We start from the raw sequence: 14,142 nt of genomic DNA, 5'->3' as shown, positions 1-14,142 counted from the left end.
AAATACATTGTAAATCAGTTACAACCACGTTTAGTCCGCATCCAATTGATACCTTAAGCGTATAAAATCCAAGTCACCACTGAAAACATTTTGCAGCCAGGACGCCTCAGTGATTAAAAAATATATATTAGAAAATAAACATAATAGTAGTATGTAGGTATATGTATATTGGTTAGAATATGTAACTTATGTTAGTATTTATGTAGCTATAGTATGTATGTTTTATTTAGTTATATTATAAGTAGTTAGGTAGTTGGTACACCGCCTTAAAATTTTCTTTATTTCTATTTCTTTATGTTTTAGGTTGCCTTTAAGAGATCGTTCTTAGCGATAAGGCCGCCTATTGTTCATTGTTTCTAGTTTATAAGTATTGTCTGTATGTTTTAATATTTGTGGTAACCAATAAAGTTATATTGTATTGTATAATTGAGCTGCTAACAAATGCCCATCAACGACGTAGTTAAAGTAACTACATAACCGCTAAGACCTACGCAGCTCTCGTAGCAATGTGGGAGCGTAGGAAGTAAACGCCGTAGCGCTACGACCGCACGACATAACCTAGTTAGAGCTTAGGTTTAAACTTGTACAGTATAAGTTATGTCTATTGAACAAGATTCATATGAGGCAGCGTCATTTTGTGTACTATACTAAGCTCCAATTTCACAATAGTGGGTTAAATCGTAACCAGGTATTCGTTGATCAATTATATTGTAGGAGTATATAATATATTTTATATAGTACGTCATCTACATACTAAACTCATGACAGATGTGTCAAAAGGGAATATATGCAAAAAATAATAAACTTTCTTATTTCTAAATTATGCCTCCATCAATATTTTAGATTATTATTTATTTTTAAGCAAGTAAATAATTGTTGAAAAGTGGAAATAAACTGCGGTAAATTCAAACTTTAGAAACGTCACGCATTTTCTTTGGGCGGATGTGACGTAAAACATAAGTATATATTGACATCTCAGAATAATTTATGCCCATAGAACTGAGCGTAGGCGCGACTAGCGAGAGTCATTATTCTAAGCCGTGAAACGAAAGTGTGACGTCACACTTTGCGCGCCATCATGACGAACGTTTACAGTGGCCGTGTCGGTTGTAAATTTTTAACTTCATTTAAAATACCTTAAATTTCTTTTTTGGCGATGATTTTTTTTACCAAAATTACTGGACGGATTTGAATGGTTTTGGTATACATAATGGTCTAGACGGAGCGGATATGGTATATATCTAGACCCTGACAAAGAACATAGGCTACTTTTTATCCCGGAATTCCCACGGGAGAACTTTTTAAGGCGAAGCAAAGCTCGCGGGAACAGCTAGTAGATCATAAGGCGGCATTATCACTTAAAATAAAGTTAACAAAATGGGTAACGTGTGAAAACAAGAGACATTTATAAACAACATATACCTACAAATAATATGCAAATAATACTTAAAACCTACATAATGATAACTATAACTATACAGGGTGTTGCAAAAAGGGTATACTTTTTTCGTGAATTTTCAAATTCTGATTTCAGTTTCGGGCTTAGATATACCATGCTGCACATACATGTAGGTTTCGGCTTAGTATACCCTTTTTGCAACACGCTGTATAGTAATAGTAAATTATTATTAGTACACTACCCAAATCAGCATTAAAGTAGTAAGTATCTGAATGTAATTACGCGCAATTCCAAATAAACCAGAATTTAGTTGACCATTAAATATCGAAAGCACGGTCGAATAACACGATAAAATCCCCAATTAATTTAGGTCGTTCAAGAAAATTACTTAATAAACAACCGCACCTTACCGGCAAAACAACCTTTAGTGCCAATTTCTCCATTGTCCGTAATCTAATCGACCAGGGACCGTTCATCAATTATACGTCATCTCCATATAAAATTCTTGACAGATGTGTCAAAAGTCAACCACTGATACCTGGTTATGCTCTAACCGACTACGGAGAAATTGGCACTTAGGTTGCCTGCTTGTGTAAAATACCTCTATGATACTTATATATTTATGCTACCTAAACGGAAAAAAAAACTAGCTTAATGATACCGTCTCCAATATTAAAGTACCTAAATTAGTTCAGAAATGAGGTTATCCGTCAGAGGACTAAGGTTACCGACATAGCTGTCAAAATATGCAAGCTGAAGTGGCAGTGGGCTGGTCATATCTGCCGAAGAACCGATAACCGTTGGGGTAGACGAGTTCTCGAGTGGAGACCACGAACAGGCAAACGCAGCGTGGGACGCCCTCCTGCCCGCTGGACTGACGACCTTAGGCGGGTGGCGGGTAGTGGTTGGATGATGAAGGCCGAGGACCGAGTGTTGTGGCGCTCCTTGGGAGAGGCCTATGTCCAGCAGTGGATGAGTATTGGCTGATGATGATGATGAAATTAGTTTTACAGCACATCAGATCAGAGTGACCAATTAAAAATTCAATTTTTAAATTAGGTAAATGTTTGAAGAACAGTGCTATTTTGTGAGTGGAAGTTTTTCATTCCTCGTGAGTGTATTAACAATATTCTAGTTTGACTAAGCATTAAGCAGTATTTTTAGAATAGAGATTTTATGTATTCATGTTACTTATATAAATACAAAAAAACTGTATAAATTAATAGAATCCTCATAAAAGTATTTTCTAACAAGAGCCAATTACGCAGACTCTGCTGGTATCGTATCTATCGCGTCCGATTTCAGATATTCCTTTACAGACTTTAGAAAACATTTTTAAAACATGGAAATGTTGCTTTTGAGGTTTTATTTTTACAGTGGTTCTACAGGACGTACTCCTTAGCATACTTGTATTTTGCGATTTTTAAATGTCGTAGAACAAAAGAATGACCCACGTCACTTCTTTCGGCTTACTCTACCTTTTTGAAATACCCTGTATTTATAATATCCACCCAAAGGTTGTCTTGAAAAAATTGCTGTTTCAAGCCACCCGAAGGCCTCTGACTAGGCTTAACCACTGCTGCCGAAGCAGCAACCGGGATCCACGGCTTAACGTAACGTGTTTCGTAACATTTACGTGTAAGGATATTCAATATTTATTAAAAGAATTTCAGCTGTTACAACTGTGTAGGTGTACGGCGTACCAGTCAATAGTTAGTTAGAAATTTTCAATGGCGAGTTTCGAAACCCAATATTTGATGCCACCGACGTAGCATTTCAATATGCCGTTCAGTACTGCTACTCTTGATACGCAAGACGGTTATTCATATTGCGTTAATATTGTGCTCGAGTCAGAACCAATTTCAATTTAGATTTGGTACTCTTGACGTCTATTTGGTTACAATTCGGTTTCACTTAAAATTTGGTTATGATTGTTTGAAACTGTTTTATCGACTTTGTGAAAGAATGAATGAAAAGGAAAAAATAACAAAAACTGTCGTGAATAGTGTCAAGTTGACACTATCGAAGCGTCTGTAGTCGAGCGGGCTTCAGTGATCGTAACTGATCACTGAGGTTAAGCAACAACTGGCACGGTCAGCCATTGGATGGGTGACCAATTTCAAGTGGTTCTTTTCTGGACGCTTCCGTGCTTCGGACGGCACGTTAAGCTGTGGGGCCCGGTTGCTGCTTCGGCAGCAGTCCTTAATCCTAGTCAGAGGCCTGTACTGTATTTTATTTATGTAGCCTTGATGTATGTAACAAGTGTATCATTTGTTGGTCTTCAAATAAATAAATAAACTCTTTCAGCACAAGCTTGCTTGTGTTGGGGTCCACCAACCCGCACTAGGCCAGCGTGGTGGACTAGGCCTAAACCCTTCCTTCATGAAGGGCTCTATGTCTCCACATAGTTCATCAAAAAGTTCTTTTGTGAGGCGGTAATTATCGACGAACTCCGCCTGTCCCATTTCCACTGCTTCGTCCAAATATCTCACCATTCGCCGCTGATTTTTGCGCCTCCGGATATCTCTTCGCTGCGCATTGCGCTAAATCGCTATTCGTAGTGCTAAATAAGCCATAACACAGCATCTTTAGTCTCAAATACCAGTACCACACAAAACCACACAAAATCGCCACTCACAAGTACAAATACAAGTAATAAAGTTACTTTTTTCTTCTTGCCTTAGCGATTGCGTATATCCAGTTTGTTCAATATTGACAACTGTCAAAATGGCGGTCAAGAGTACCAACTTGCGTTCGTAACCGAATTTAGACTAGTTCACCCGAAAACCACCAAATACGGTAGGCAAGGTGGCGCTACCATCGTGTTCCAGAGTGCCAAATGACTCGAAGGCAATATTACCGCAATATGGATAACCGTCTTGCGTGTCAAGAGTAGCAGTACAGTTATGCAAAGGATAATGGTTTTCCGTAGTTCACTATACAGGCTGTTGCAAATGTTATGTTACATACGAATCATCGTTAGCAACATTATTAGTTATTAGTAAAAAAACTGACGAAGGCTGAGGCCCATAATCACCTCTACATTAGTTACCACGAATATTATCTGCCATATAGGCTTCTCCAAAGCACCACAACAGAGTGTGATGACGAATTCATAAGATTAAAATTAGTAGGTTCATCAAAGAGTATGATGAAGTACAGTATTCTGTTAGGAATAATATAATAGTTATTTGTATTACACATGCGAGCAATGAAAAAGTTTCAGTGACAATACCCCTAATTACCCCTAATCGGAAAAGGCTAGTAAATGACGCAGTCTGCAATATTGAAGTACAGCGCATCAAATTATTACGGACTAAAAACGTAGGTCCAATAACTATTATGTTTTTAAAAAATTGCGTAAGTATATTTGGTGTCCTCATTTTTTTAGCGGAACTTTTTCATATTCTATATTTTTCTTATTTTATCGAAGGTCAAGATGGACCCTCCACAACTCACAAAATAAAATTGTAGCAATTTGAATCGCAACTCGGTCAGTCACTAACGAAGTGGGCGGAAGCCATAACTAAGGGCCGATAGCAAAGGAAAATCAAACTAAAATATGCTTTCGGAGTTTTTTTTGTAAACTTCAAGGGTCGTCGGGTACGCCAGACCTATCAGGCATCTTCGTAAATGAATCTTCTTTATTGATATTGTTGAATTGAAAGCAAAACTTTTTATATGTATAGCCTCTCACACCCTGAAAACTTTGTAAAGGCTATGAGGATGGAATTTTATCATTGATGGATTCGAAAGCATTTTTTCATTGTTATTCAATAGGGAATATGCATACGGTTCATATTCAAATAAAGGTCAAATATCATTTTTAATAAACTTGGTTAAGTATTTCAAAATTATGCCTTTATCAATATTTTTTATTATAATTTATTTTTGACCGAGTAAATAATTGTTGAAAAGTACAAAAAAACTTTCGTAAATTCAAATCTTTGAAACATGACTCATTTTCATAGAGCGAATGTGACGTAAACTATGTTGATATGTCAATCTCAGAATAATCTATGCCCATAGAACTGAGCGTCGACGCGACTGGCGAAACTCATTACTCTGAGCTGAATAACGAGAGTATGACGTCACACAAAGTTTTGCGTGTTTTATGTGGTCGTGTCGGTTATAAATTTTTACTTTCTTTAAAATACGTTAAATTACTTTTTTTGGCGTTGAATTCCTTTTTACTATAATAAAGCAATATAAAACTATGGAATAAGAATATAAAAAAATACCTGCATATTCCCTATTGGAACAACAGTGTGAATTTCATTGAAATTTGCCGAAATTTAATATTATTATTTGCTTTTCATAATTATATCTCAATTTTCAGGTTACTCCTTTTTAATATTGAGAAATATTTATTTGCATATTTTCAGAATGTTGGATAACGTCAAATAAATATATAAAAAAAGATGATAATATCATAATTTAATGTTTCAAATAAACAAAGTGGAAATTATAATAGAAAAAACACCCTGTCCAGCACCCGAAACAGCACCGGCGGATATTGCCATGTAGACATCTGTATATGTATATTATGTATTGTATAGATGTAATAGGAATAATTTCAGTACAAGTACAGTAAAAACACATCTGAAATTGCTTTATGCCAATGTGTTTTTTATTTGTAGGTACTTAAAAATAACATACTGTAAGCTACGAGTGGGCTAAGCCTTAGAATACCTTTAATAAAAATCTGGGAATTTTACGAAAATACATGTTACAGGTTGTTACGAAAATTATCTCGACTAAGAAAATATAATGTGTGTTTTTTTAAACATAGAAAGTCAAAGACGCACTGCTTTGATTACATCAGCCATAGAACAACGCGGACTCGGGTGTACCCTACTCAATGACATCCCATATATAGGTACTATGTTATTCAACATGACAAATTTGTTACATTCGTTAAATACCCAGCGCCAGCGTTATAATAGCGTCACAATCGCAATGGTATAGCATCACTGTACGCAACGGACGCATCGCATTCAGTAGCTATTCTTTGTATAGAAATTAACACAAGTGCGACCACTTCATCGGCATTGCCGACGCCGTTTCTCATGCACGATACCGCTTATCTTTAGCGTAATGATTGACGTTACGTATACCTACACACCTTTCCTTTACCTTTGTTTATTTACGAATAAGTTTAACACGCCTTGCAGGGAATTGTCCCAATCCCTAACCTTACTAATCCCGATATTTTCTCCTCAGCATCGGTGGCCCGCATCACGAAGTTCCTCGGCGGCACCGGCACCCCCATCCTCACCACCGGAGGCTTCACCTTCGACTTCGTGAAGCCGAAACAGACGTGCGACGACGAGTTCTACACGCTGGTGCGGACCGGCATGCTGGGGTTTAAAGACATGGCATACTTCATTATTAGCGTTTTGAGACAGTAAGTTTTAATTAATTAATCTTTAAAAATGGCTCGGAAATATTCTGCATTTAATGTCAGAAGAAAAGGTAGAATATTTCTTTGAGTTCGCTGCCTGGGATGGTTCCAAGGAGGCTGGCAGCGTTCCCTCTTTGCGATGGACCAAATAGTAAGTTGGTTTTATGTTTTGGTAACATGGCTTGCGGGAGTAGTCAGGGCGCAAGACACCAGTAAAGGTAAGCGTTCACTTTAGGCATCGTACACAACGGAAGTATCGCATTCTTTGTATAGAAATTCACACAAATGCAATCACTTCATCGCTATTGCCGATTCCGTTTCTCCATACATTTATGAAACGTTTGTTCCGATACGTAGGGTGTTTTTAATATGATGCGGATTTCATCAAGCATGCACGCATACCATTTTCCCACGTCCCGCGTGCGTATTCCACGCATTACATTAAATAGTTGTATGAAAATACCACTCGCGGCTGTCACGAGTGATGGGCAATCCCGCGTGTGTGATGAAATCCGCACGATATTAAAAACAGCCGTAGGTACGATAGCGATAAGTGGACATTTATGTGAAGGCGGAAACTCATTACGGAATCGCTGTGCTACCGGACGAAACGCGACGCGTGTTGAGTCGAATCAAAGTGTACTATTTTCTACGAGCAGAATGACACTATGAACAACCGACGTGACTACGCGGGTCACGTGTTAATAATGTGTCCCCGCCTTTAGCGTGACAGAAACTTGTTACATGTCTTGCCCTGCGCGTCTTGCGCCTCGTGCTACTACTGCTGAAAAGGAATATTGTAAGGACTTTACAAGGAAAAATATATCAAAACTGGCAATATTAAGATTGTGTCGACGGCTACAATGACGGCTACGATGATGTTTCATTAAAAGATATTTATAAATTTAAAAAATTTTGAAACAACCATTTGGTAAGTAGAAGCTTTGGCACACGTTTGAAATGCACTGATTCACAACATCGTATACACTCAATAGCAATGAAAAAGTTCCACTCACTTGGTAGATTGCTATGACATTAGAACTTTTTCATTTCTCCCGAGTGTATTAGTCCTTACATTTAACTTACGCCTACGAGTTTAAGGTGCGATAAGAAATAAAACTAGCTGTTCCCGCGAGCTTCGCTTCGCCTTAAAAAGTTTTCCCGTGGGAATTACGGGATAAAAAGTAGCCTATGTTCTTTCTCAGGGTCTAGACCATGTATACCAAATTTCATTCAAATCCGTTCAGTAGTTTTGGCGTGAAAGAGTAACAGACAGACAGACACAGTTACTTTCGCATTTATAATATTAAAAACACAAAAAAAAAAAAAAAACACGCACTCACGCCTTGTACTAATGTACTCCCTTGCGGGGTAGGCAGAGGTGCATTGCTGCACCCACTTTTCGCCAGAGTGTTATGTTAGTCCCAATGTAATAGGGGGCGGGCCTATTGCCATTTAACGGGCACATCCAAGACCCGAGAACAAATATCTGTGTTTAAACAAATATCTGCCCCAGCCGGGAATCGAACCCGGGACCATCGGCTCAGTAGTCAGGGTCACTAACCACTACGCCATTCGTATATATATATTAGTTAGGATAAAGCCTGGGTGAAGGCGCCTATCTGGGTGAAGGCGCCTATCTGGGTGAAGGCGCCTATCGGCGCCTCCCCCACAGTTAGGGTAAAGCTAGGCAATAGGTTTCATTTAGAAAAAAAAAGTTTGGATAAAGCTTCAGTAGGGTAGCTTCTTAGTCAGTAGTAGGAGTTGTGTTGAAGGACTCTTTGGATATTTTGCCTAGGTACACATTAAGTACTACTTATGTATATTATAGGAACAACCTTTCAGTAGCATTCTTATGAATATGAGAATAACTCCTCCGCATTCCAATAAGTCTCAAGTCCCTGTAAAGTGCTATAAGGGTTACAAGAGTGTTCTCTACGGGTGGTTTAGGAAAGGTAAAAATTTTATGTAAATATCCTTTACCGGGTCAAGAGGAAAAAAGTTAAGCTGCAAAAAAATAGGTGGTGAAGGAATTAGATCGTCCGACGCAAGTTATTTTTTGAGTGGTTTAAATCGAAATTAGTACAGAAAAAAATTTAAACTACTAGATTTCTAATATTTTAAGGGTGCGGTCCCATTGCTGCGTTGCTGTGCGGTTTTCCATATATTTTTTATGGCATAAACCTGAAAATTTATAGAAAACAACGCAGGGCGACGCACCGCAAGACCGCAGCAATGAGGCCTCACCCTTGCCGCTAATGATCATAAGTCATAATACCTCTGATTCGAATGAGTTGAAAAACTTAAATGTTACGGGACCTAGGGAAATACATATAAAACTAAAAATAGAAATAGAACCGAGATAGTTCAATGGACGCATAGCTACTGAAGTAGGATGCTGTGCACTGAAGTATTATGTGATTTTATTTTTCCTGATTTAATATTACAGCAATACTTACACAGTATCCACATCATGTGGGATAGTTTTAAATTTTATGCATTCCCATTGCTGCGTTGCTGAGCGGTTTTCCATATATGTATTTTTTATGACATAAACCAGAAAATTATAGAAAACAAAGTAGCGCGGCGACGCAATTCATTGAAAAAAAATGATATTCTTACCGCCCCATGGACTTACGACCTTTTAATGGCTGCACAAAGTTTTGTGGAGCACCATCGGAGAGCCCTATGTCCAGCATTGAACGATTATGGGCTACAGATGATGATACTCTTATTACTACTTATTTCCGACAAATATAGTACTAAGCATCACATAGGACGAATACCACAGAGGCTTGCCAGCTAGCTGACAACACCTATTTTGTGATGGGCGGATATTTAAACCAATTTGTCTATCTCAAACACAAATCTCTCAACTAAATCAAGGCTGACACGATGCCTAAGCACAACAAGCAAATGCATTCAGCGCAATACGTGAGCCTATTTTCCTATTGAGTGAACGAGATATGAGCCAGTTTACCTATTCACTGAATGAGACATGAGCTGATTTACCTATTGAGTGAATGAAATGAATCTATAGTTGGAGGATATCATACTGTGAAATGACAAAACGACAGAAGAGACGATGGGTCGACGACATTGTCAGAGTAGCAGGCAACACTTGGCAAAGGCAAGCAAGGCAACGGGGGCAATGGAAAGACATGGAGGAGGCCTTTACCCAGCAATGGGTGACCAAATTATTTTTCAATAAATAACAATTATTTAATTAAATATTCAAAATATATAAAGTTAAGTGCATGAATTATTATTATTTTATTATAAATTAAATTATAGAGTTTAAAACATAAATTAATTAAATGAAATGCATGTTAATTTAATATTATGATTTGCAAACTATGTTATTTAAGAATAACTGTAGATAATTTGGAAATAAATGGCAATATTATTATTATTATATTATTATACTGTGAAATGAACTAACTCCAAGTTGCACAAACTTGGGAAGTTTTCAAGGCAATGTCGGTGCTTTTATTCATTAGCTTAGTTATTAGTTAGTTTGTGCTAGGACGAAGAAGTTGCGATGCTTCTTGAATGCAATGAAAATATTGAGATTAATAAGCAATCAAACTTATAAAAATTTATAAATAGGTAGTTTTTGCTAGAATTATATTTTTATCTGAATGGAAATGAGTTATCATTCTCGAGTAGGTACTTTCTTCTTCTTAAAAGTGCACTTATATTTCTAACACAGTGTTGGTCTAGTAAATACTCTTATCACATTTTTTGCTGTAAATTTTCATCATGTGATTACTATGTATAGGTAGGTACTAGGTACATATATTTTTTCGAAATTGTAGAAATTAATTGTATTGGGTGTCTTTTACATTTAAATTTTTGCAAAAGTCAGCATGCATAATGATAATGATACAGACAGTATTAGAAATATTTCTTCTTTTAAATATAAACTCTTCGGATCGAATTATAAGGAACTACAGGACCCGTCGATTAGAATACAAAATGTGTTTATATATTATATTTATATGTTACTCCGATTTCACATGGAAAATATTAAAACATGAAAGAAAGCTCTCATGTCTACGTTTATTGGAATATCGGGAACAAAATATTGAACATTTTTAAACAAGACTTGCATGTTTTACAAATATTTACTATAGAGATTGCTTATATATAAATAAATTGCTAGCTGTAGGCTGTTATATCCTAACTAATATTATAAATGCGAAAGTAACTGTGTCTGTCTGTCTGTCTGTCTGTCTGTCTGTTACGCTTTCACGCCAAAACTACTGAACGGATTTGAATGAAATTTGGTATACATACGGTCTAGACCCTGGGAAAGAACATAGGCTACTTTTTTTTCCCGGAATTCTCACGGGAAAACTTTTTAAGGCGAAGCGAAGCGCGCGGGAACAGCTAGTTTAAAATAAGGTACAACAGAACTTATTTTATTCTACGACTTCGGAAAATTTGTGAGTTCTTTTTCGTCTTCTCCATGGTAAATTTGTTTATATTCATGCAATTTTTTGGGAGTAAATTTTATGATTTTAATTAAAAAAATATTTTTGAATGTTATGACTTTTATCTTATCTAGGTAGGTGTATATCTAAACTTATATCATCGCTCATAACCAGCCACCTTTTGCAAGCCGTCACCCCATCTAGCTAAACTTATATAAAATTTACTATCTATATTATAAGGAGGTAAGATTTTTGGTTTCTAACGAATAGACTTCCAAGTCAAAAGATGAAAATTTGTAAAAAACATGAGGATACTTTAAGAAACTGAAAGCAGCTGAAAAGGCAGTAATATTAATGTCGGTTCTTTGCATTTCAAAGGACCAGGCAGGGTGTGAAAGTTCTTCATAAAAGATTAAACATTGCCTTCATATTTTGTAAATACATAATATACTTAAACCTTTTACCTACCTACCTAATAGAGAAGAACATGCGTACATTGGCTGAATTACCAGTTGACCACTGAGAAAAGTACCTATACAATGTCGTAACATTTAAATGAAAAATATTTATTAAGTTATGGTTAGGTAAGTATAGCAGCTTTTTAAATACCAAAAAACGTGAAAAACCAACTGGCGTTTTGTAATAAAAATCTTCATTATTATTGTTATGTTTGTATGGAACTTTTAGCTCCGGAAAAATCATTAAGGTCATAAAAGACCGTTACCTAGAGGTTTAATTAGAAAAGGGGAACGCTCAATTCATAGTAGGTTTGCGTTCGTTGAAAAAGTTGAATTTATAACCTAAAGTTTGTTTTTTAATCTCAGATACTAAATTGTCAGATTCTGAACGGTTCATCAACAGTCCAATGTCCGGCCAATAGAACGATACGTTGCTTACCTAATCGCGGGACAATCGACTGTTCATGAACGGTTCAGAATCTGTTAATTTATTAGCTGGGATTAAAAAACAAACTTTAAACTATCCGAACCGACAAGACCAATTTTAGAAATAAAAATAGTTATTTATCAATAGTTCATAACCATAACTCATAACCCAAATATAACTGCACATAGTATCAGGGTAAACAGTTTGTGAGCTATTTCTGTAGTTACGTTATGAAAAACCGGATCTATCATTATTTCGTCAAATCCATCACACATCTTGAAATAGCCAGTCTATTGAAAATATTTTTCGTGATTCGAATGCTGAATACTGACTGAAGTATTTTACACAAGTGGTTACCGAATAAGGATAGGTACTCGTAAGATGTCTGTTATACCTACTTAATATAATTTTTATTACTTAATCCAATGATTTCATCGATTTTTAAACCCTTATTATTGTAGGACCAGGTATACTCATATAAAAATAATAATTCTTAGGGGACATTATTTTAATTTTACAGTTAATTAAAACTGTTTTTAAAGTTTTTTAATAAGCCAGAGCTAGAGTTGGATAGAAATACAACCCTGTTTTTTTACAGCGGTCTAAAGTTTTCAGTTTCCATTACATAGTGTAAGTTAAATAATAGTGACCCAATTGCTACATAGATACATAAATAATATATTATTTATTTGTACACAAACAAAGAGCAAAAGTTACAACGCTTATAAAATAACACATATAAATATAAAATTACAGTCTTATCGCGGAAAGCGATTCTTGCAAGACAACCACTGTGTATATCTTGAGTGGGTCAATTGTACAAGCATATATAATTTACTTACTTTTCTCGTAGACTCAAAAGAAATATTATTAATGTTTTGGCCTTTCATCAGCAGAATTATCTGTGAATGTGCTCGTTTCCTTCAATTAGGCCTCTATGCGGGCGACTGCCATATTCAATGTCAACATATTTGACCTTTCTTTGTAAAAAGTGTTGCAAAAGAGGTATAGTAAGGAGCGGTGGTAGCGCAGTCGGGTAAGCGCCCGCTTGCGGGTTCGAATCCCAGCGCTGACATGTACCAATGAGTTCTTTTAACTTAAGTACAATGTATACCTGTGATGTATACCATCGCTTTTACGGCGAAGGAAAACATCGTGAGGAAACCTGCATATCTAGATATGTGAACCCACCAACCCGCAGTGGACCAGCGTGGTGGGAAATGGTTCAAGCTTAGGAAGGCAGTTTAGACCTTGGGGATATGCACAAAGGTTCCACTCGAGGGAGCCATGTGCAGGTACTTACATCCCACGGAGAATAAAATAGGTATAATAAGATTTTCAGTTAATACACTGACGAGCAATGAAAAGATTCCACTGAGAAAAGCACAAAATTACTCCCAAACGGGAAAGGCTAGCTTAATGACGCCTTCTGACCATGGGAGTACATTTAGCAGTACATTTATCAGGATATTAGCAACTAAAAACGGTATTATTTTGATCAAAATTTAAATTAAATGTTGTAAAAAATTGGGGTCCTTTGGTGTCGGTATTTTGTGAGTGGAACTTTTTCATTGCCCGTGACTCCCGTGAATGTATATAAAAAAGATCGCGAAAACAAAATTGGTTTACTCATCAGATTTTTGTTGGTCGCGTTACTTTTTTCTAGTGATGAGTAGGTACCTACCTACTTATTTTTTCACGAATTTCAAAATTCTTAATCAGAAGATGTTAAGGGCCCGTACAGGGTGACGTGCCCCGCCAAATTTGGGTTTTCAATGCTCTTCACACAGCACACGCAGTGACACGCACACATGTAAGTTTGCACAGTGGGTCATAAACTTTTACTCGCCAACTTTATTGACAATTATTTTCAAGTAGTGATTTGAGGGTAAGTATAATTTTTAATTACACTGGTAAGCACCAGGAAAGAGTAGAAATTAATAGGGGTGCCACTTTTCTCCATACTCGGAACCCGATTAGCTTTCTAAACAAATGTAGTATTTACTTACTTGTAGAAA

The 14,142-nt window shown here is 36.5% G+C and overlaps 1 protein-coding gene across 1 annotated transcript in view; it reads left to right on the top strand.

Moving 5' to 3' along the window:
- LOC105389255 (atrial natriuretic peptide receptor 1) overlaps window positions 1–14,142 on the top strand; it is a 195,650-nt gene that overhangs the window by 30,839 nt on the left and 150,669 nt on the right. The window contains exon 4 of the mRNA XM_048622101.1: window positions 6,623–6,806. Within this exon, the coding sequence (XP_048478058.1) occupies window positions 6,623–6,806 (184 nt within the window). The remainder of the gene's footprint in view (window positions 1–6,622; window positions 6,807–14,142) is intronic.

The sequence above is a fragment of the Plutella xylostella genome, chromosome 7 (assembly GCF_932276165.1).
Source record: "Plutella xylostella chromosome 7, ilPluXylo3.1, whole genome shotgun sequence".
NCBI classification, from domain to species: Eukaryota; Metazoa; Arthropoda; class Insecta; order Lepidoptera; family Plutellidae; genus Plutella; species Plutella xylostella.
This window is presented reverse-complemented; position numbering and strand designations above follow the sequence as displayed.